General features: G+C 41.0%; 1 protein-coding gene across 2 annotated transcripts in view; it reads left to right on the top strand.

Annotated features, from left to right (window-relative positions):
- Positions 1 to 25,408, top strand: part of LOC134358989 (kinase non-catalytic C-lobe domain-containing protein 1) — a 151,231-nt gene that overhangs the window by 96,850 nt on the left and 28,973 nt on the right. For both annotated transcript variants that reach the window (XM_063071751.1, XM_063071752.1), the window contains 5 exons: positions 3,315 to 3,718; positions 11,138 to 11,231; positions 16,070 to 16,167; positions 19,872 to 20,086; positions 22,208 to 22,324. In XM_063071751.1, the coding sequence (XP_062927821.1) occupies positions 3,315 to 3,718; positions 11,138 to 11,231; positions 16,070 to 16,167; positions 19,872 to 20,086; positions 22,208 to 22,324 (928 nt within the window). The remainder of the gene's footprint in view (positions 1 to 3,314; positions 3,719 to 11,137; positions 11,232 to 16,069; positions 16,168 to 19,871; positions 20,087 to 22,207; positions 22,325 to 25,408) is intronic.

Genomic DNA, 25,408 nt, shown 5'->3' with positions numbered 1-25,408 from the left:
CAACTTCCACCCTGCACTTAAATTCACTTGGACCATTTCTGACAACTCCCTCCCCTTTCTCGATCTCCTATCTCCAACTCTCGAGACAAACTGTCTCCCAGCATCTTTTATAAACTTGCTGATTCCCATGGCTATAACTCTTCCCACCCTGTCTCCTGTAAAAATGCTATTCCTTTTTTCTCAGTTCCTTCATCTCTGCTGCATCCATTCCCAGGATGGGGCTGTCCTTTCCAGGACATCAGAAGTGCCCTCCTTCTTCAAAGAATGGTCTTTCCCTTCCTCCACCATTGATGCTGCCCTCATCTGCATCTTCTCCATTTCCGAAACATCTGCACTCATCCCATCTTCCTGCCACCTTAACAGGGATAGAGTTCCTCCTGTCCTCAACTACCATTCTATGAGCCTCCGCATCCGACACACATTCTCCTCAACTTCCACCATCTCCAACAGGGATCCTACCACCGGACACATCTTTACCTCACCCCACTCTCTGCTTTCTGCAGGGATCGCTTCTTCTGTGATTACCTTGCCCATTCGTCCCTCCCCTACTAATCTCCCACCTGGAACATAACCCTGCAAACAATTGAAATGGTATGCCTGCCCATTCACCTCTTTCCTTACTTCCATTCAGGGTCCCAAATAATCTTTCCAGTTGAGGCAACACTTCACTTATGAATCTGTTGGGGGTCATCTGTTGAACTTGGTGGTCCCAATGCTGCCTCCTCTACCCTGGTGAGACCTGACATAAATTGGGGGACCGTTTTGTCGAGCACTTCTGTTCCAACTGCCAATAGCTTAATTTTCCGGTTGCCAACCATTGTAATTCCAGTCACCATTCACATTCCAACATGTTGATGCATGGCCTCCTCTTTTGCCACAGTGAAGCCACTCTCAGGCTGGAGGAACAACACTGACTGTTTACTCACTTCCATAGATGCCATCTGACCTGCTGAGTTCCTCCAGCATCTTGAGTTTGTTGATATGGATTTACAGCATCCGCAGACTTTCTTGTGTTTATAGCATCTAAGTAACCTCCAACCTGATGGCATGAACATCGATTTCTCCTTCCAGTAGTTTTTTCCCTCCCCCTTCCCTCTTCTTCCATTACTATTTACCTCTTCTCCTCACCTGCCTATCACCTTCCCCTGGTGCCCTTTCTCCTATGGTCCACTCTCCTCTCCTATCAGATTACTTCCTCTCCAGTCCTCTATCTATCCTACCCACCTGGCTTCACCTTCTAGCTAGTCATCCCTCCCTTACCCCCACTTTTTTATCCTCCTGCTTCCTTTCCAGTCCTGGAGAAGGGTCTCTGCTGGAAACGTCAACTCTTTATTCATTTCCAAAGATGTTGCCTGACCTCTTGAGTTCCTCCAGCATCCATTGTGTACGTGTTGTTCTGGAGTTCCAGCGTCTGCAGAATTTTCTTGTGTTTAGATCACACAAATGTCACTTACTAATTGTTTTGTAATTTCTAATTGCTGTCTAATAATTAAGAATTTAAATAATTTCAAAATCAGGATACTGCTTTCCCATTAAGTGCATCCTACTTCATCCTAAATTTAATGAAGCAACAGTAAATATACACAGAGCACTCGCTTTACTTAGGCCTTTCATCTGTATATTTATCTAAGTCTGGAACATATTCTTGTAAAAGTCATACACAGTGAAACATTCATTGGAGGTAAAATTCATCGTGGATGGGTCATGGAATTAAGATACTATTAAGGTAGGGTGTAATGGGAAGGACTTGCTGGGAGAGATAATTTTAACCTTGGAAAATGCATATATAATTGAAGCCTATTGGATCTGTAGGCAAAGAGAAATGGAACAGGATGAATTCAATAGCTCTTTCACGGTGCAGATACCAGGGGCAAATAAGCAACACACTCAAAATGCTGGCGGAACTCAGCAGGCCAGGCAACGTCTGTGGAAAAGAGTAAACATCCAATGTTTCAAGCCGAGACCCTTCATCGGCCTGGGGGCAAATAGCTGTGTTTCAATGCTGTGTAATTCAATGATTCAACATATAGGTATTTATGACAACTTTAATCATAAATATCTGTTTCTGTGTTGCTCTCTTAGAAGAAGTGAGGATTTCTGGGCATTTTTGCAAAGGAGATGATTCACCTCTGATGAGTTGGGTATTTTCTACATAGTACAGATGATAATTGTGAACAGAGTTTGGTCAATCTGCCCGAGTTAGGAGTTCCCTTCTGTCACACATAATATATTATGGCCTAGATATGGGTCACTGCTGTTATGACTGCTGAAGTACAGGTGTTGCTATGCACCAGCTCCCAAGATCTGCTTCCTTTGACTCATTCTCTGGTCTGAAGGTCAATTATGCAAATTTACCAAAACTTTGCCCCATCAGGGAATCCATAATGAGGTATTAGCTGCATCAGAGCTCAAAGGCTTATTGCACAATTATGTAATTTATACGATTCTAGCAATATGCAGGAGGAAGAAAATTTAATGTATCAATGCACTTTGCTGTGTAATACTAATTGAATGATTTTGTGAAGGCTTAATTGCTAAAAATCCATTCCTACATTCAGTACTGGGTCAAAGTCCGGCAACAGCAAATGTATCAGATAGTCAATTACTTAATATATATAGAAAATCATATACCAACTGGGTTAATGCCAGAGAAATCAACATATATCAAAGGATTAATTTTGTTCAATTTTACCTTTGATTGACAGTTTTACTCTGTAACAAGTTATTCTTACAACATTTCTATTATAATAAGTATCTATTTTGGCTTCTCACAAAATAGCGCTCTGCTGAGCCCTCCATCTAATTATGGTGTCCCTGGAATTCAATCACAACACCTACAGGAGAGCAAGAAATCAGGAGTAGCCTAATTTCCCTCAGGGTGGTAACAGGATGTTAATGAACCCTTAAAGGATTAGAAATTAAATTCCACTAGAAATAATTTGCAATTTTCTGTGATTTTATCCACCCAGATTTTTTTTTGCAAGTCAGACCTTCCAGGAAGAATCCAATGAAAAGGAAGGAAATTGCATGTTTAATTGACATGTTTTATATATAAATTCACTGAATTTGTTCTGCTTCAGAACTGAGCCATATAATAAACAAAGTAAGACAAATCCTGGTAAGAGTTTGACACATATCTCAGCTGCTATTGGTTGTCCTGGTAACTGACATTTGAATCAAACTTGAAGTATTCCAGCTCTTTAATAGTGCAAGTAGATGACCATGCTGTTTCATACAGTCTAACAACCAGATTTTACACAAGGAGGTTACCTGAACATCTATTAATGCAGATTACTTTATTATGTCTTGCACAGTTAAATATAAGGATGACCATCTACAAACAAATGCTGAAGTGACTCTTGGACAAAATATTACTAATACAGTACTGGATGAAATTGATTTTGAGAAGCTAAAGTCAGATAATTGCGAGGGGGAAGAAAATGTGTCAAAACATTTACATCAGATGGAAAATAACTGGCATATTATTGCAGAAAGTAGTACTTTGTATGAAGATATAAAACTTAGCCAGAGCAACGAAGGCACAGAAGAAAATTCCAGCCTAATGACAGAACTAAGCACAGGAAAAAAGAGGTGCAACCCAGGGTGGAGAAGTGCATTTTTTGGAATTGAATGCTTTAACCAGCAAATGAAGACTTGTGTAAAGCAACAGGATCCACTCAACTCTAAGGAGGAAGAGAACATTGAAGCCAAATTGACGGTAAGCGTCCTATTCAACTAACTTCAAAAATAACTTCATATACACTTCAAGACTCTATTGTTAAATGAGTCTAGGGTTTGATTTCATGGAAAAACACTAATAGATAAAAAATTAGCCCATTTTAGTAGATCAAATGTGAAATAATGTAATAACAACTATATTACTATACAACAATGAATTGTGCAGTACATCATGCTGTTACCGGTAAGTAGTAATAACTTTGTGGTTTTATCCCTTTTTATATCTTCTGAATTCATGTTCTAAATGTCCATTTTATTTCATTTTGCTTTTTCCCTATATTTATTGTATTTTATTTGTGAACATTTTGAAAGGTGCTGTTGTCTTTTGAGAGACAACTAATATCCAGAGCCAATTTATAAAATAAATTGCACAATAACTAAATGTTTCATAAACCACAGGTATGATATTATATGTGATGTGATTTTCAGTATACAAATATCAGAGCTAAAAATTAATGAATAGAATGTGCACTTAATTGATTTGAGCAAAGTAAAAGATTTTCAAAAGAATTATTTGGGAGTTTTGTACAACAGCAGCATAATAAACATTAAAAACTCACTGTATTAATCAGTTATCTGAGACAGTAGCATCCCAAAATACTAATATTATCAGATGAAAATTATGCTGTCATTATTAATATAATTGTTTATTATCATCCTTAAAGTTATGTTTTCTATTGTATACTTTATTAGTAGTATTCATATAGGCAATAAATGAATGCTAGGGTAATTATTTTCTTTAATATTTGCAAGAGTTGTGCAGAAAACTATTGTTATTTTTCTTTCCAATACATTATTAATGAGTGCTTTATAAAACCCCCAAATGAAATGCAACCTAAAATCAGATTGTTCAATAAAGCAGAAGGCCTGGAAGTTCCTTTCTTACTTTTTATTGCCTTTAAAGCAATATAGCAATATAGTCTGATATAGTTCTAAAAAGTCACATGAAGATCAGAATCCTGGAATGCAAGGTCCCCAGAAAAAATTGTTGCACGTCCAGGAGGATGCTGCCGGTTGCACTTCACAGCATTCTATTGATCAACTGGAAGATTGGTATTCACTACTTTAGGATCCAGGCCCTTGAAGGGACAAACGCACAATACAAAAATAAAAGTTTTGCTTCAAGAGTAGATGTGCCCCGAAAGACCTGGATAATGATGATGGATATTACCTGCAGAAAGCACGTTCTTTCTCTTGGGGAACTTTACATAAACGCCAGAGCAAAGCCAGTGGCTACTCTCCAGCAGTTGGTACATGAGTGAGGTCTGTGACTGTCCGCAATGTAGAAGTCTTTAGAGTTATCCTGTGTCCACTCTGAAATACTGAGAAACATGGATTCTCTCTCCATTGATACGGCAGAGTGCTTCCAGCATTCTCTGTTTTATTCCAGTTATTATTCAATTGACATCAATTTTTCTTCCAGGAATACTGCAAGAGTCCCTGTTCCTCTGTCTTTTACTGTATGTACTTTTGAAGGTTTCTGTGTTTATTCTTGAACTTGTGCCAATCTCCATATTGGATACATAAAACGGTCCTTGATATATATTTTTATTCAGATCTCCTCCCTGCTCCCTTTCCTGTTACATTCATGACTGTATTTCTGCTATTTCCTACACTCATAAAGGACTGAAAGATTTCAGTAGCTTTGATTTTCCACTTTGCCCTTACTTTAATAAGCTCCAAATTTCACTCTTACGTACTTTATCATTTGGATCTTTAACTCAGGGTATATGTTAGCTGATATTATTCACAGTAAGCCTACCAACTCCCACAGCTATCTTGGTTATACCCCTTCCTATTCTGTTTCCTGTAGGATTCTATTTCAATCTCTTCCTTTCTCTGCTTGCATTGTGGTTGCTCAGATGGTGAGCTCTTCCACACCAGTACCTGTAAGGTATCTTCCCCTTTGCTTTAACCTTGGATTTCCCTCAACTACAAGTTGACAGAGCCCTTGACTGCCTTTCCTTTTTCCTCACACTTCTGTTCTCACCTTCTCTTCTTCCAGTCAGAATATGCCCTTGTCTCACCAGCCTCCATGTTACATAGGGCATCCTCCATAATTTCCAACATCTCCAAAGAGCTTCCACCACAAGACAACTCTTCCTCTGCCTGCCACCTACAGCTTTTCAAAGGGCACCCACTTTGCGATTCAGTAGTCCACTCTTCCATCTTTGCCAACCACTCCCTTTCTCAGCACAGTTTCGTATTCAAACATTTGAGATGCTACTCCTGTTCTTTAACTCTTTCCTTCCTACATTTCAGGGACCCAAGTAATCCTTCTGGGGAAAGTGGCAATTTGTTTCTTCTGGTATAGTCTATTGCATTCATCGCTCATTATATGGCCTCCCCTGTACTGCAAAAATTCAAAGATTTAAAGTACACTTATTAACAAAGAATGTATAAATTGTATGACCTTGAGATTTGCTTGCTTACAGGCATCTGCAAAGCAAGAAACCTGAAAGAACCCAATTTTAAAAAAAGGCCAACCCCCAATGTGCACAGAGAAAGAGAAAAAAAACACAAATCATGCAAGCAATAAAAGTGAGCAACAACAACAGCACACTGAACCAAATTGAATCCCTAGATCCAAATCCCCAGAGCAGCCCGGAGTAGGCCCAAAGCCTCGGTATTCAGATCATCATATTAGCAGGCCAAGTTGTCGTAAAGTTCGCAAACATAAAGCACAGAAGCTGGGGCCAGTTTCATAGCCTTAGCATTGCGGAGAGAGGAGCCCCCAGTCTGTCTGGGTCAGCATTTAATTGCCCAAACAGTGGATCGTACCTTGAGATAGGACCTGGGCTCCACTGCAACGAATCGCTCTGGGACTAGATTTTGCTGCTGAAGAAACTGCCTCGACCTCTCCAAATTGGCTGAGCATGACTCTTGACACACTGCCTTTCCAGTCTATCTGGGCCGGTGCTTAAATTGTCCAAACAACAGATCATGCCTCACATTAGGACCCAGGCCCGGCTGTGGTGAATCACACTGGGCCTAGAACATGCTGCCCAATAATTCGCTTCGGGCCCGGATTTCACTGCCAAAGAAGCCGTTCTCAACCTCTCCAAATTGATTCGGCACTTAGAGTGATCGACCTTCATACCTGGGTTGGTTGGACGGGCATCAAAGCTCCTCTGCCTCTGCCAGTGGAGATTTGCTGAATGTTTTGCAGAATACCCCCCATTCAGTCTACATGAGTAAATCCTGAGTTTATAATAACCTCTCACTTTAATCATCCATTCCATTGTAATTATTATTTAGTTTTTTTTGGTATTTACACAATTTTTTTTGTCTTTTGCATATTGGTTACTTTTTAGTCTTAGTGTGTAGTTTTCCAGTGATACTATTGTATTGCATTTTGTGTGTTGCTTGAAATTCCAGCATCTGCAGATTTCCTGGTGATTGTATTTCTTTGTTTTACTGTGAATGCCTGCAAGCAAGCAAATCTCAAAGTATATGGTGAAATTAAAGTACTTTGAACTTTCAACTTTGAAGAGAGTGTTAACTATCAAGATTTTATACTCCTCACCAGTGTTTATCGACACTAGAGGGTAGTATACATGCCTTATTGTGCACATTTGAGACATGAGCTACCAATATAAGGCACTTCAAATTTCTGAAATATCAGAGCTGTATCTACCAAATAAGACCATAAGATATAGGAGCAGAATTAGGCAGCATCTCTAGGAAGAGGTACAGTCGACGTTTCAGGCCGAGACCCTTCATCAGGACTAACTGAAGGAAGAGCTAGTAAGAAATTTGAAAGTGGGAGGGGGAAGGGGAGATCCAAAATGATAGGAGAAGACAGGAGGGGAAGGGATGGAGCCAAGAGCTGGACAGGTAAAAGGGATATGAGAGGATCATGGGACAGGAGGCCCAGGGAGAAGGAAAAGGGGGAGGGGGGAAAATCCAGAGGATGGGCAAAGGGTATAGTCAGAGGGACAGAGGGAGAAAAAGGAGAGTGAGAGAAAGAATGTGTGTTTATAAATAACGGATGGGGTACGAGGGGGAGGTGGGGCATTAGCGGAAGTTAGAGAAGTCAATGTTCATGCCATCAGTTTGGAGGCTACCCAGACGGAATATAAGGTATTGTTCCTCCAACCTGAGTGTGGCTTCATCTACCCCATCCATTATTTATATACACACATTCTTTCTCTCACTCTCCTTTTTCTCCCTCTGTCCCTCTGACTATACCGCTTGCCCATCCTCTGGGTTTTTCCCCCTCCTCCCCCTTTTCCTTCTCCCTGGGCCTCCTGTCCCATGATCCTCTCATATCCCTTTTGCCAATCAACTGTCCAGCTCTTGGCTCCATCCCTCCCCCTCCTATCTTCTCCTATCATGTCGGATCTCCCCCTCCCCCTCCCACTTTCAAATCTCTTACTAGCTCTTCTTTCAGTTAGTCCTGAGGAAGGGTCTTGGTCTGAAATGTCGACTGTACCTCTTCCTAGAAATGCTGCCTGGCCTGCTGCGTTCACCAGCAACTTTGAGGTGTGTTGCTTGAATTTCCAGCATCTGCAGAATTCCTCGTGAAGAAGCAGAATTAGTCCATTAGGCCCATCGCCCATCGAGTGTGCTTCGACATTTCATCATGCCTGATCCAATCCTCCTTTCAGCCCCAACCTCCTGCATTCTCCTCGTATCCTTCATGCCATGACCAATCAAGAATTTATCAACATCTGCCTTAAATATACATAGAGATTTGGCCTTCACAGCTGCCTATGGCAAAGGATTCCACAGATTCACCACTCTCTAGCTAAATAAATTCCTCCTCTCTCCGTACTAAAAAAAACCCTTCTATTCTGAGGCTGTGTCCTCTGGTCTAAGACACTCCCAGCATAGGAAACATACTCTCCACATCCACTCTGTCAAGACCTTTCACCATTCAATAGGTTTCAATGAGGTCACCCCTCATTCTTTTGAATTCCAGTGAATACAGGCCCAGAGCCATCAAATGCTCTTCATATGACAAGGCATTCAATTCTGGAATCATTTTCATGAACCTCTTTTAAACCTTCTCCCGTTTCAGCAATCTTTTCCAAGATAAGGTACCCAAAACAGCTCAAAATATTCCACGTGAGGCTCAGCAGTGATTTATAAAGTCTCAGCACTACATTGCTGCTTTTATAGTGTAGTCCTCTTGAAATAAATGCTAACATTGCATTTGCCTTCCTCAGCACAGTCTCGACCTGCAATTTAACCTTTACGGAATCCCGCACAACTCCTAAGTTCTTTAGTGCCTCAGTTTTTGGTATTTTGTCTCCATTTAGAAAATAATCAACCCTTTCATTTCTTCTACCAAAGTGCATGACCATTCACTTTCCAACACTGTATTTCACCTGCCATTTCTTTGCCCATTCTCCTAATCAGTCTAAGTCCTCCTGCAGCCTCTCTACTTCCTCAAATCTACCATCTCCTCCACCTATCTTCATATCGCCTGCAAACTTTCCAACAAAGCCATCAATTCCATCATCCAAATCATTAACATATAACATAAAAAGAATTGGTCCTAATACAGACCTCTGTAAACACCACTAATCACTGGCAGCCAATCAGCAAAGGTTCCCTTTATTCCCACTCTTTGCCTCCTGCCAATCAGCCACTGCTTTATCCATGTGAGAATCTTTCCTTTAATACCATGGGCTTGTAGCTTGCTAAGCAACCTCATGTGTGGCACCTTCTCAAAGGCCTTCTGAAAATCCAGGTACACAAAATCGACTGATTCTCCTTTGTCAATCCTTCTTGTTATTTCCTCAAAGAATTCCAACAGGTTTGTCAGGCAAGATTTTCCCTTGAGGAAACCATGCTGACTATGGCCTATTTGATCATATGCTTCCAAGTACCCTGAGACCTCATCCTTAATAATCAACGCCAACAGCTTCCCAGCCACTGAGGTCAGACTAACTGGCCTATAGTTTCCTTTCTTCTACCTCCCTCCCTTCTTGAAGAGTGGAATGACATTTGCAATTTTTCAGCTTTCTGGAACCATTCCAGAATATAATGATTCTTGGAAGATTATTACTAATGCCTCCACAATCTCTTCAGCCACCTCTTTCAGAACCCTGGGGTATACACCATTTGGTAAGGTGACTTATCTACCTTCAGACCTTTCAGTTTCCCAAGAACCTTCTCTAGTTATGGTAACTTAACACACTTCATGACCCCTGACATCTGGAGCTTCTACCATACTGCTAGTGTCTTCCACAGTGAAGACTCATGCAAAATACTTATTCAGTTCGTTCACCAATTCTTTGTCCCCCATTACTACCTCTCTAGCATAGTTTTCTAGCGGTTCCATATCCACTGTCACCTCTCTTTTACACTTTATGTAGCTGAAGAAACTTCTGGTATTCTCTGTTGGCTAGCTTAACTTTCATATTCCAGCATTACTTTCTTAATGACTTTAGTTGCCTTCTGCTGGTTTTTAAAAGCTTCCCAATCCTCTAACTTCCCACTAATTTTTTCTCTATTATATGACCTCTCTTTGGCTTCAATATCCATTGGCAGAATATATGAATGAATGTCATTGTCCTCTCCCAGGCCAACATTCCAGCACTGATGCTCTTCCTAGACACAGTCAATTTTGATGGACAGAGTACATTGCTCACGTGTCTGACAATACTCTCAAAACTGGAATTATTACCAGTTCCATTACAGCAAAATGTTACCAAAGGGACACAATTCAGTGATGTTCTGAGAAACTCCTTGAAAAGGTGTGGCATCCCTATTGGCTTTGGGAAATCCTTGGCCTACAGTGGCAGAAAATAATGATCATTTGGGAAGGCATTAAGAACCTTGAGTTCATTTGTTCAGTGCACAGGTGCGCAGCAAAAATAGTGAAAATAGTGCACCACCTTCTATGTCAAGCATTTCCTACCCACACGGGTAGCTGAAGCTGCCTCATCAGTGATTTCAGAACTGGAGAGGAAACAGATCGTAACTCCTGGAGACTGCTTAGGAGAGAAATATGTAAGTGACAAACCAGTCTGCACAAATTCCTCTCGGACCATGACCTGTATGGGGAGAAAGCTGGATGCGGAATTATGAATTGTAACAAAATTAAGTAGAAGTTGAAATCTTAATGTAATACTCAATGGAAAGAGTATTCACTTTCAAAGTTTCCAAGAGAATTCTTGATTTCCCTTAATGAATTAACTGCCCAAAGTGCATTGGCCACAATCAGAGCAGATATGTGGAATTCTTACAATTGTGACAACTAAAGAGTGATAGAAGCTTAGAGATACCAATGCGTCAATGACGTGACAGGACAGTGAAGGATTGTAAATGAAACAATATGAATCCACAATTGTTTGCTGTACAGTATATGAAAATACATTTGTACTTGATACACTTGTTGGTGTTTTTTTTTAATTTCCTGTGAATATATTAGTGTTTTGTATTACAGAATCTTGAGCAACACCTGATGATGGAAGCAAAGAATTTCAGGAAAACCAGAATATTCTATCAGAAACTCCTGCAACAGGAAAAAGGAAGCAAAGGTGAAGCATACATTTATGCATTAAATTATCACTGTTTTCTCTGTTTTGTTAAAACCTACAAGGAAACTGGCCTAACATTAAAATTAGCATACAGACAGTAAGGGTATTTCTGCTGTCTTTCAGCTGTGTAAAATAAAAAGAAGTACAAGAAATCCATTCCATTTACTCTGTACCATGTACCCCTTACATGATTTCCACTTTTGTGCAAAGGAAATCTGAATTATATTTGAAGTAATGGAGGTAAGGAGGTAACATAGAGTCATAGAACACTACAGCACAGAAACAGCCCTTTGGCCCATCTAGTCTGTGCTGAATTGTTATTCTGCCTAGACCCAGCGACTTGCACCTGGATCATAGCCCTCTATACGCCTCCCATCCAGGTATTTACCCAAACTTCTCTTAAATATTGAAAGCGAACCCACATCCACCACTTCCGCCGGCAGCTCATTCCGCACTCTCACCATTCTCTGAGTGAAGAAGTTCCCCTCATTCCCCTGAAATATTTCAACTTTTACCCTTAACCTATGACCTCTAGTTCTAGTCTTACCCAACCTAGTTGAAAATATAATGGCTTGCATTTACCCTATCTATACTCTTCATAATTTTGTATATCAAATCTCCCTTCATTCTCCTTTGCTCCAGGGAGTAAAGTTCTAATCTATTCAACATTTCTCTGTAACTTGGGCCCTCGAGTCTCAACATGAAGAGCCCTTTAAATCAATTCCCACCTAAGAACAGTGGTCTCAGGTCCTACATGGAGCATTTGTTCAGTAGGCATGCTCGGTTATTTAAAGTCTACATTTCAGTGATGGATGAATAAATTTCATTTTGAAAAGATCCCCCCAAAGTCCAAGAATTTTTCAATGCCAGCCAAACTGTGGCAATGTAGTTTCGCCATATACACCACAATAATGTGCGTCCATATACAGTGGGTCCTTGTCCTTGTGATGAGGTTGGTGGGTGAAATGTCTGTCAGGGTGCCTGGAGTTAAGGTAGCATTCAGCTTCTAGGACTATGACCTTGGCCTGAGTGGGCTGAACTTCCACAAGTGTGAGACAGATTTCACTGGTCACTTTCTGGTGCTCATGAACACATTAGGAAATGTGACAAGCTCATGTCCTCACTACTAAAAATCCTTTGAGCAGCAGATAGTGCTGCCGCCTCACTGCTCCAGCTAACAAGGTTTGGTGCTGACTTATGCTACTGCCTGTGTTCTCTCTGTGACTGCATGGGTTTCCCCCAGGTGCTCTGATTTCCTCCCACTTTCCCAAAGACATGCAGGTTGATAGCATAATTGGATACTTGACTGTCATATACCTCTAGTTTACATTAATTACATCAAAGTGAAATCAATGTGCATGGGGGAGAGAATAAATAGAGAGAACGGGATTCATGAGCCATCTTTGAATAATTGGACTATCATTGAATGATACGAATCTCAGTATTGAGAGGAAATATAGTATTATACATTTTCTGGTCTGGCTTCTCTTATCCAATGAAAAGAGCCAAGATAATTTCCTGTCAGTGTTTCTCGCTATTTGGCCATGGTAAACAGCTCACAAGCTGAAGGCCTCTATTCCCTCATGTCATCAAATGCAAATAATTCTATCAACCAGCTGAGAAGGGTCTTCAAAAAATGGTGGATTCACCCCAGTCCATCACCGGCAAAGACTTCCCCACCATTGAGCTCAATTACAAGGAGTGTTGTCACAGGAAAGCAGCTTCCATTACCCTCCAGGACATGCTTTCTTCTCACCACTACTATGAAGCAGGAGGTACAGGAGCCTTAGTTCCCATACCACTAGGTCAGCAACAGTTATTATCCTACACCCATCAGGCTCCTGAACCATCGTGGAGAACTTCACTCACCTCAACGCTGAACTGATTCCAAAACCTATGGACTTACTTGCAAGAACTCCACAACTCATGTCCTATGTGTAATTTATTTAATTTCTTATTTATTATTGGCGTGACTTGTCCTCTTTTGTACATTGGATGTTTGTCCATCTTTGTTTAAATTCTAGTGTATTACTGTATTTCCTGTAAATGCTTAAAGGGAAATGAATCTCAAGGTAGTATATGGTGACATATATGTACTTTGATAATAAATTTACTTTCAATTTGAAGAGCAGCATAAAAATACCTATATTATGTATCACCCTAAGATATTTGACAGACAACTAGAGAAAGCATTTAGATTATGAGGACACTCAGTCCTCGTTTATTGTCATTTAGAAATGCATGCATTAAAAAATGATACAACGTTCCTCCAGAATGATATCACAAGAAAACACGGGACAAACCAAGACTAAAACTAACAAAACCACATAATTATAACATATAGTTACAACAGTGCAAAGCAATACCATAATTTAATAAAGAGTAGACCATGGGCATGCTAAAAAAAAGTCTCAAAGTCCCGATAGACTCATCATCTCACGCAGGCGGCAGAAGGGAGAAACTGTCCCTGCCATGAACCTCCAAGCGCCGCCAACTTGCCGATGCAGCACCATTGGAAGCACTCGACCACAGCGGACTCTGAGTCCGTCCAAAAACTTCGAGCCTCCAACCAGCCTCTCCGAGCATGCAGTTTATAGTCATGCATCCATTAGCATGCAGTCTTTATGCAGTCTTCCGTTGGGAGAGGGCTTTGACGAGGAAGTTTCTGGGAAGCACACAGAGCAATTCAACGGATGCATACAGGAAACTGTGCCCACAGTCACGGAATCCATGGACAGAAACTAAGGTTGTGTTACTAATGGTTGGTGCAGGGCAAGTGCAAGAGAGTTTTTCACGAACCAATTATTCCTGGGGTAAATGTAGCCAAGAGCGATAAGAAACAGATGAAGGTCATAAGTTAGGGCATGGTAGGGAGGAAGGGTCTCTGATGCAGGAGTGAATAGGTAGAGAGGCCCAAGGGAAAGTCGTTAATTGAATAAAGGGGGTATATATTTAATGCAGAAATTTCCTGATCAGTCAGGGTATCAAAGGATATGGCGAGAAGGCAGGTGTATGGAGTTGTGTAGGATCCGGGATCAACCATGATGGAATGATAGGGCAGACTTAATGGGCTGAATGGCCTAATTCTGCTCCAATGTCTTATGGTCTATGGTCTAATGGGGCTTAGCTGAATCAGCTTTGCAGTGCTTGGCCCTGCCTGCTCAGGGAATCCCCTTTTATTTTATGCAATTTCAGGGCAAACCTGGTCGGGTTGTATGGGAATGACAAGTATGTGTGTGGATTTCTCCATCTATCTCACTAAACAAGCATTCTAAGTGACATTATAACTGCTTCTCCATAAAAAGTCTGATTCACAATAGGAAGCGTGTGGTTGAATTTTCATATGCAAAAGACCTGAAAAGAATATCTTATATGAGTAGATTTCTAAGCATAAATTCAGCCTGAAATTCAATTCAGTTCAATTTTGTTATTTAAATATATATGAATACTCATGAATACAGCCAAATGGGACAGTGTTACAATGGGGTCAAGGTGGAAAGACACATTACCAACAGTCACACACAGTAAGCACACACAAGGTCACAATCACATAATAAGGTTCCTGAGGCCACGTCCCCCACTCCCTCCCGCCACGACTTGATACATATAAGTCAACAAACCCATATAGAATACGGGTCGACCTTCACTAATCCGGCACCATTGGGACCTGAGGAGTGCTGGATTAGTGAAAATGCCGAATTACAGAAGGATCACATTAAGCATAATCAGTGCCGGATTATCGAAGGAACAGGATTACAGGTACTCGGATTAGTGAAGGTCGACTGTACCAGTAAAAATACAACGACTCAGAACATGCATATATATACATATATAGTCTAGACCCACCCAGCCAACCGATGTCATCTGTTGACTGGCCCCTAACACTCGCTAGGCAACACCATGGTTTTGAGGCCCAGTCTTCACATATACAAAACACAACCAGGCAAATATATATGTATACAGCCCAGACCTTTCAGTCTATTTTAAATCTTCAGTCACCACAGCAGCACTACACCACCCCCAGTAGAGCACGATGACTCGGACGCCTCCCCGTCAGCGGCTGAAAGGCAAGTGACCCCGCAGCTTGAGGCCTAAGTCCATTGAGTGCTGCTAGAAATTCTGCTGTCAGCCACATACAGGCAGTGGGCAATTCAAGATTCAAATCAATTAAGTCTTCTACCTATTGAACACAGAAGGGTTACTTTTCTGATGTCATCCTGTATGAAAAATAGTTCAGGATCTGTCAGTTTCATATATCATGTCCTTATGAGATTACTTACAGACCAAAGTCTAATCAATTTTGAAGACCGTATCATTCTTGCTGCCAGAAAAGACCCTCTGCAAGAAATTTTCCAATAGCTTGATTTATAGTTACATTGATTAAACCAATTAAATATCGCCTGAGGTTTGCAATGGTTTTCATTTGTCTATTAGTGAGTCACTATTTGCAGCTTTTTGTGTTACAGTTTTTGAATTTGCTGACATTTTCCAACTTGCCAGTCCATTCAGCAGGTCTTCTAACCAAACTCAGGCAAAATCCAGCATACTGCTCTCCCAGGAAGTTTGTAACGTCCTTCAAGGCCAGTCATCTACTGTGGTACTCCAGACTCAATCTGAGTCCTCATTTCAGTTTACATTGCACTGTTACGTCGCTGCAAAATGGAAAATCTTAGACCGAACAAGAAATGACAGTATAAGGACATTCTTAACCAGTGGCACCTAAGCTTAAGTTATCCGAAGAGGGAGAAAACCAAGTCAAAAATTTTTCTGAGTCTTTAGTTGAAGTATTTGAGTTTAGGCTATATTTTCATAATGTATTTTTACATGTTAATTTAAAGGAACTGATGCAAAGGTGATGTTGCCCAAATTGAAGCAAGAACTTCAGGAAGTAAAGGTGAAGGTGGAACTGCTTAATCAGGAGAAGAAGTATCTTGAGGTATTTTATATGTTAAAACTATTAAAGAATGGCTGTTAAGTTTTATAGGGATCCTATTAGTTAAGGTTTGATGATATACAGTATATTTTCTATTATTGTTAAAGTTAATACGGTTTTAGATTACACATCCATACTTTATCTGAAACATTTTGTATTCCTTTATTTACATCAGAATCCACAAAACTCTATTCACACCCTTAACTAAGCAAAATTAGTAAGGCATTTGACAAGGTTCCACACGGTAGGCTTATTCAGAAAGTCAGAAGGCATGGGATCCAGGGAAGTTTGGTCAGGTGGATTCAGAATTTGCTTGCCTGCAGAAGGCAGAGGGTCGTGGTGGAGGGAGTACATTCAGATTGGAGGGTTGTGACTAGTGGTGTCCCACAAGGATCTGTTCTGGGACCTCTACTCTTGGTGATTTTTATTAACGACCTGGATGTGGGGGTAGAAGGGTGGGTTGGCATGTTTGCAGATGACACAAAGGTTGGTGGTGTTGTAGATAGTGTAGAGAATTGTCGAAGATTGCAGAGAGACATTGATAGGATGCAGAAGTGGGCTGAGAAGTGGCAGATGGAGTTCAACCTGGAGAAGTGTGAGGTGGTACACTTTGGAAGGACAAACTCCAAGGCAGAGTACAAAGTAAATGGCAGGATACTTGGTAGTATGGAGGAGCAGAGGGATCTGGGGGTACATGTCCACAGATCACTGAAAGTTGCCTCACAGGTAGATAGGGTAGTTAAGAAAGCTTATGGGGTGTTAGCTTTCATAAATCAAGGGATAGAGTTTAAGAGTCGCGATGTAATGATGCAGCTCTATAAAACTCTGGTTAGGCCACACTTGGAGTACTGTGTTCAGTTCTGGTCGCCTCACTATAGGAAAGATGTGGAAGCATTGGAAAGGGTACAGAGGAGATTTACCAGGATGCTGCCTGGTTTAGAGAGTATGGATTATGATCAGAGATTAAGGGAGAAGATTAGGGGCTTTACTCTTTGGAGAGAAGGAGGATGAGAGGAGACATGATAGAGGTGTACAAGATATTAAGAGGAATAGATAGAGTGGATAGCCAGTGCCTCTTCCCTAGGGCACCACTGCTCAATACAAGAGGACATGGCTTTAAGATAAGGGGTGGGAAGTTCAAGGGGGGATATTAGAGGAAGGTTTTTACTCAGAGAGTGGTTGGTGCGTGGAATGCACTGCCTGAGTCAGTGGTAGAGGCAGATACACCAGTGAAATTACACTAGTGAAGTTTAAGAGACTACTAGACAGGTATATGGAGGAATTTAAGGTGGGAGGTTATATGGGAGGCAGGGTTTGAGGGTCGGCACAACATTGTTGGCCGAAGGGCCTGTAATGTGCTGTACTATTCTATGTTCTATGTTCAAAAATATGTTTGTAACATGATGTTTGATCATCTTAATTAAGAAAGGAGACATTAATTAAAATAATTTGGTTGAACAGTGTTAATTTAAGAAAAGTAATTTCTGCCACTAGATCACATACAAAATGCTGGAGGACCTCAGCAGGTCAGGCAGCATCTACGGAAAGAGTACGGTCGACGTTTCAGCCAGAAACATCAACTGTACTCTTTTCCATAGATGCTGCCTGGCCTGTTGAGTTCCTCCGGCATTTTGTGTGTGTTGCTTTGATTTCCAGCATCTGTAGATTTGCTCTTATTCCTGCCACTAGATCATTCTCTTTTCACGAAAAATAAGAGAAAAGCCATTTTCTTTTCATACTATTTGGTTGAATGTGATTTTGAAATATGATATCACCAGCAACATGAAAGACCAACCATTCAGTCAAGCTGAATAAGCATTCCCCATCAGTGTCCCTTCCCAAGGCCTGCATTCACAAGTTCAAAGTTCAAAGTAAATATATTATCAACGTATGCACGTGGTACCATATACTACCTTGAGATTCATTTTCTTGCAGGCATTTGAAGTGAAAAAGAAATACGATAGAATTTTACAGAAAAACTATACATAAGAAAAGACTGACAAACAATTAATGTGCAAAAGAAGACAGACTGTAAATAAAAATAATACTGACACCATGAGTTGTCAGACATCAGTGGGGAAATGTACTGTCACCTTTTGCCCTTCATAGGAAAAGAGATAATGTTAAGATCTCAGATCGTGATCTTTCACACCTCTAGTTCTTACAAAAACATTTTAACTATTTTTGCCAAGGTGAAAATCTCTACCCTCACTACATCTAACCTTGTAGCAACAGCTTCTTGTAGTAAATCTTTTCCACACCCTCTGTAGAGCTTTTATATTCCTCTTAAAATGACCAGAAAGGAATCCAGTACTCAATTTCAGGTGGTAAAATATAAACCTTAAATATTCTGCACCCACCTTATGGTTAATAAAACCTACTAACTATTTAGTTCTGCTGACAAAAATAACCAAATATTTCAGATACAGTACACATCTCAAAGGATCAAAGGTCCAATTTAATGTCAGAGAAATGTATACAATATACATCCTGAAATGCTTTTTCTTTGTAAAACATCCACGAAAACAGAGAAGTGCCCCAAAGAATAAACGACAGTTAAATGTGAGAACCCCAAAGCCACGCCCCCCCCCAGCTGGAAAATTATCTGTAGTAATTTTCCAATAACACCTTTTTATTCTGGCATTTTCCTCCTTCCTTCTCAGCCCTGAAGAAGGGTCTCGGCCCAAAATGTCAACTGTTTACTCCTTTCCATTGATGCTGCCGGATCTGCTGAGTTAGAATTTCCAGCATCTGCGGACTTTCTCGTGTTTGGAATCTACTTTATTATTGTTTTGTGAATATTATAGCCCTGTGGACAGTCAAAAGTCACAGAATATCATCATCTCTGTTCTCTCATCTTGTCCACTCCTAGCCCTTGGTTCCCTCAAGGCAAGTTGGGATGGTTCACTACTTCTGGCTTTGTGGGTTATAAATTGTTTCTACTGTGCAAACACTCACAGTTTCCCAGCTTATTAATGTTGGTATATTCGTAACTCTAATCCTTCTGCTGGTAAGGGTACCACAGGCCTTGTTCCGGTACGTAACAGCAGTAGGATATGCAACTTGATTTAAAGCCAGGCCTTCACCAACAAATTGCTGACTGGATAGGATGTTTATTCAATGTGACCATGTTGGTCATTGAAATTAGATTTGGAGGCAGCTGGCTAGGCATAGGATTAGTGTTGGTGAATTAGAGAATTGTGTATAACACTCTCAGTAATTTCAGAGATGGGAGGTCAGCAGAATGAGAGGACAGTACTGTACTTTCTTTACTGGTCCACCACAACATTTCTATTTTTCTTGGCCCAACAAAGGAAGGGAATATATTTTTTATAATCTGCCTCTTCAGGGAAGTGCCTTACTTGGTTTTAACTTCTACATTCCCTCAAAGGAAATTAAAATTATGCTCGCAAACATGAGGAAATCTGCAGATACTGGAATTTCAAGCAACACACATAAAAGTCAGGACGAAGGGTCTCAGCCCGAAACGTCAACAGTACCTCTTCCTAGAGATGCTGCCTGGCCTGCTGCGTTCACCAGCAACTTTTATGTGTGTTGCTTAAAATTATGCTCATTGGATTTTGCTTCATCTCTAATGTTTTCTTTTCATTATTTAAGTAGTTTTTTGCCTCAAGTTATGTTATTCTTGTTAAGATATTCAAGCTAATAATGCAGAATGTTCTTGGTGTTATTTTTGGTCTCCATAGATTTTGCAGATGGAGCTGTGGGGTTTGGATCCCCCTCTGCTCCATTCACTGGTCAGCTCTCCACTCCAGTGGGTGGCACTAGACCTCCAGTCCAGCAACAGCATTTCCTTTCTCACCTTTCAAACGCCAGGAGGTGACCTGAGCTGCAGCGAGAACAAGACACAACTACTTCAAGCAGGCACGTCAGCGGGTTTGATGGCTTACCTGTACAGCAGGTAAATGGCACAGAGCAAGGAATGTTACTGAGTCCTCGATAAAATGGGAGAATATGTTTCTGTATGGAAGTTTTTATGACCCTGGTACTTTCCAAAATGATCCACAGGCAGCAACCTTCATTTTGTTTAAATCACCTAATGTTTTGATTGCAGTGGGATTTCCTTGTTCAGTCTGTTCAATGAAAACTGCACTGCTGCATTTCTGTGGCTGCACAATGAGACCTTTAAAGGATACAGCAGCATCTGACCTCCTAAAGCAACTCTTAAGAGATAATGACCTTTCATCAGTATCCAGGTGGAGAACGTCTCTGTTGCACTGCACTTGCAGTTCTTTACCCTTGTGAGGGCAAATCCGGAGAGAGGTGTTCTCCCCTATAGAAGCACGGCGCACAATTTTCTAGTTTCCCACGGCATGCAATAGGCTATCCATTTATGCAGAACCTTTAATCTCATAAATGTAGACAGAAACCAAATGGAAGTAATCAGGGAAATGGCCAATGTTCCAAAAAATACACTGTGAAGAAATGGTTATACTGAGATTTCAAAAAAGACAGAAGGTGTCAGGGAGAAAACTCCCATGAATAAGACTTGGCCATGTTGGTGTTGAATACGTAGATGGACCAAATAAAATACAGGTCCTCCCTGGCTTATGAATATGCATTTTATGTACAGGGTTTAGATACAAACCAACTTTTTGGAGACAAGCAGTATGGATTTGCCAGCTGCTGCAGGGCTGCAGGCATCCTCTGCCGGGTGAGAGTTCAGTTTGCAGTTGCATTTCAGACTTGTGAACGGTTCAGGTGATGAACAGTCAATAGGAACACAAGTCTGTTGTAAACTGGGGATGATCTTGGGATGCAAGACGTGTTATAGAAGTAGTATTGAGTAAAACCTGAGGGAGATTTGCAACCAAGAAGGAATATTTTGAATTCAAGACAATGCCTGACGAGGGCAAGTGTGACAATATTACACAATGTTATTGCCAGAACACGCAGGACAGGTGGTAATGTATTAGAATTGTAATTATATAAATTTACTTATGGTTTAGAAGCAAAAAGAACTGAGCTGCCAAAGTGCTGGGGTTTAAGAGAGAAACTGGTTTTGCTGTGCATTCACTGAATCTGCCTGCAATGAATTTCCAATCCATCTTTCAAGATTCGTCTCATCAAACTCACTTTGATTAGCTTCAAGTTTTGATCTTCAATTGTTGTTCCACACTCTTGGCATTACCGTTACCTGACAAATGAAAAAAGGCATGCCAGAATTAGGCAGAGGAGACTGTTGGTGATGTCAGCCCAGGCAAAGCTAATTTGATGCCAGTTCTGCCAAATTATGCTGCGCAATGCCTCCACCAATGACTGTACTTCTGAATATTATCTTAGAACACATATCCATTACATTTCCCATTTTACCCTCTTATTGTAGTTGATCATCTCAGTGTCCTTTTGGCAAAAAAAAATAGAGTACCCCGTCTAGTTATTAAAAGAACATGTAGCAATGATTTGACCAAGAATTATTCATTGTTAATACCTCTAACTGCCTTTCCTGGTACCTTAAGCATATGGAGCAATGGCTGCAGCTTAACTAGAGAAGGCTGTAGATAAGGGGTTCCCAACCTTGGGTTCATGGACCCCTTGGTTAATGGTATTTGCCCATGCCATTAAAAAGGTTGGGAACTCCTGCTGTAGATGGTTTTGTGTGTATACCTTGAAGATCAGGATTAGACTGCATTGCGATCCTATGAGGTCTAAGCTGTAGTGTGGGCACTGGCCAAATCCTAGATTAGTGTCGACATTCTGAGAGGGGATAGGAATTTTGTGTTTCATGGGTAGGGTTGGGCAGGTTAGGACCAGACTGCTCATGATCCTTTGCATTTCCTGCAGGCTTTGATACAAACTCGCTTTCTGGGCATAATTGGGCAATACTTAAAAAAAACTTCCAATTTACAAGGTTGCTTCTCAGGCTGATGGGATAATTGAGAAATGGAGGGGGCAAATGATGGTATCTAAACTTATGGTTAACTCTATACATGTCTTTTATTCTGCCCTACTGTCGTAGCTCAAGTCAGCTGGATAAAAAGTCATAACAATGAGAATATTAACATTGTGCTTATTCTTACAGCAATGCTTTAATAGGAGGATATGTTCAGCAATTCTTTTATACCTTCCGTTACTTCACATCACCCTGTGAATTCCTACAGTTTCTGGAAGATAGATTCAACAGTGTCACTGATATCAGGTATTGTACGAATAACAGTAGTCCTTTCTAAATCTAACTCTGAAGCTTTCTAGTTTGTGTCTTTTGGCTGTAGTAGAAGGTATTTTACATTATCAGATTAAGTAAGGCTATCTGGTTGCATGAAATTAATCAATCCAACAAAATATCTCAAGAAAACTCTTAGATTCTTTTTCATTTTTGGTATGAAATGAAAATTAAAATATAATTCATTTCTAAATTGTATTTGCAACTTAATGCTTATTGGGTAGATTTACAAGGAGAAGAATTTTCAGTTATTAAACTAGAATTGCTGGGGGCCGGAACCGAACTGAAGAGACAGAGGAAGGGGCGGTTGGCTCACAAATAGAGAAGGCTTGTAGTCAGTGTGAGAGGGAGGATAGGCAGATGATAGAGAAGGGATGCGCTCAGACTGATGGTTTGAGATGTGTCTATTTTAATGCAAGGAGTATCATGAACAAAGCGGATGAGCTTAGAGTGTGGATCAGTACTTGGAGCTATGATGTTGTGGCCATTACAGAGACTTGGATGGTTCAGGGGCAGGAATGGCTACTTAGAGTGCCAGGCTTAGATGTTTCAGAAAGGACAGGGAGGGAGACAAAAGAGGTGGGGGCATGGTACTGCTGATCAGAGATAGTGTCACACTGCAGAAAAGGAGGAAGTCATGGAAGAATTGTCTACTCTGTCTCTGTGGGTGGAAGTTAGAAACAGGAAGTGGTCAATAACACTATTGGGTGTTTTTTATAGACCACTCAATAGTAACAGGGACATCGAGGAGCAGATGTGAAGACAGATTCTGGAATGGTGCAGTAATAACAGGGTTATCACGATGGGGGATTTTAATTTCCCAAATATTGATTGTAATCTCCCTAGAGCGAGGGCTTTAGATGGGGTTGAGTTTGGTAGGTGTGTTCAGGAAGGTTTCCTGACAGTATGTAAATAAGCCTACAAGTGGAGAGGCTGTACCTGATCTGGTATTGGGAAATGAATCTGGTCAGGTGTCAGGTCTCTCAGTGGGAGAACATTTTGGAGATAGTGATCACAATTCTATGTCCTTAACCATAGCATTGGAGAGGGATAAGAACAGAAGAGTTAGGAAAGTGTTTAATTGGAGTAAGGGAAAATATGAGGCTATCAGGCAGGAACTTGGAAGCATAAACTGGAAACAGATGTTCTCAGGGAAGCATATGGAAGAAATGTGGGAAATGTTCAGGGGATATTTGTGTGGGGTACTGAATAGGTAGGTTCCAATGAGACTGGGTAAGGATGGTAGGGTACAGGAACCGTGGTGTACAAAGGCTGTTGTAAATCTAGTCAAGAAGAAAAGAAAAGCTTTCAAAAGGTTCAAGAACTAGGTAATGATAGAGATCTAGAAGATTATAAGGCTAGTAGGAAGGAGCTTAAGAATGAAACTAGGAGAGCCAGAAGGGGCCATGAGAAGGCCTTGGTGAGCAGGACTAAGGAAAACCCCAGGGCATCGTACAAGCATGTGAAAAACAAGAGGATAAGACGCATGAGAATAGGACCAATCAAGTGGAAAAGTGTGTATAGAACCAGAGGAGCTAGCGGAGGTACTTAATGAATACTCTGCTTCAGTAATCACTACGGAAAAGGACCTTGGTAATTGTAGGGATGACTTACAGCGCACTGAAAAGCTTGAGCATATACACATTAAGAAGGAGGATGTGCTGGAGCTTTTGGAAAGCATCAAGTTAGATAAGTCACCGGGACCAGAAGAGACATACTCCAGGCTACTGTGGGAAGCGAGGGAGGAGATTGTTGAGCCTCCGGCAATGATCTATGCATCATCAATGGGGATAGGAGAGGTTCCGAAGGATTGGAAGGTTGCAGATGTTGTTCCCTTATTCAAGAAAGAGAGTAGAGATAGCCCAGGAAATTATAGACCAATGAGTCTTACTTCAGTGGTTGGTAAGTTGATGGAGAAGATCCTGAGAGGCAGGATTTATGAACATTTGGAGAGGCATAATATGATTAGGAATAGTCAGCATGGCTTTATAAAAGGCAGGTCGTGCCTTACGGGCCTGATTGAATTTTTTGAGGATGTGACTAAACACATTGATGAAGGTAGAGCAGTAGATATAGTGAATATAGATTTCAGCAAGGCATTTGATAAGGTACCACATGCAAGGCTTATTGAGAAAGTAAGGGGCATGGGATGCAAGGGGACCTTGCTTTGTGGATCCAGAATTGGCTTGCACAGAAGGCAAAGAGTGTTTGTAGACTGGTCATATTCTGCATGGAGGTCGGTCACCAGTGGTGAGCCTCAGGGATCTGTTCTAGGACCCCTTCTTTTCATGATTTTTGTAAATGACCTGGATGAGGAAGTGGAGGGATGGGTTAGTAAATTTGCTGATGACACAAATGTTGGGGGTGTTGTGAATAGTGCGGAGGGCTGTCAGAGGTTACAGTGAGACATCGGGAGGATGCAAAACTGGGCTGAGAGGTGGCAGATAGAGTTCAACCCAGATAAGTGTGAGGTGGTTCATTTTGGTAGGTCAAATATGATGGCAAAATATAGTAATAATGGTAAGACTCTTGGCAGTGTTGGAGTGTTCGAGTCCATAGGACATTCAAAGCTGCTGTGCAGGTTGACTGTGTGGTTAAGAAGTCATATGGTGTATTGGCCTTCGTCAGCCATGGGATTGAGTTCAAGAGCTGTAAGGTAATGTTACAGCTATGTAGGACCCTGGTCAGACCCCACTTGGTGTACTGTGCTCAGTTCTGGTCACCTCACTACAGGAAGGATGTGGATACTATAGAGAGAATACTGAGGAGATTTACAAGGATATTGCCTGGATTGGCAAGCATGCCTTATGAGAATAGGTTAAGTGAACTTGGCCTTTCTCCTTGGAGCGACGGAGAAAGAGAGGTGACCTGATAGAGGTGTATAAGATGATGAGAGGCATTGATCATGTGGATAGTCAGAGGCTTTTTCCCAGGGCTGAAATGACTAACATGAAAGGACACAGTTTTAAGGTGCTTGGAAGCAGGTACAGAGGAGATGTCAGGGGTAAGTTTTTTAAGCAGAGTGGTGAGTGCGTGGAATAAGCTGCCAGCGACAGTGCT

The sequence above is a fragment of the Mobula hypostoma genome, chromosome 19 (assembly GCF_963921235.1).
Source record: "Mobula hypostoma chromosome 19, sMobHyp1.1, whole genome shotgun sequence".
Taxonomy (NCBI): domain Eukaryota; kingdom Metazoa; phylum Chordata; class Chondrichthyes; order Myliobatiformes; family Myliobatidae; genus Mobula; species Mobula hypostoma.
The sequence above is the reverse complement of the archived record's forward strand: the minus strand, read 5'-3'. Positions and strand labels throughout refer to the sequence as shown.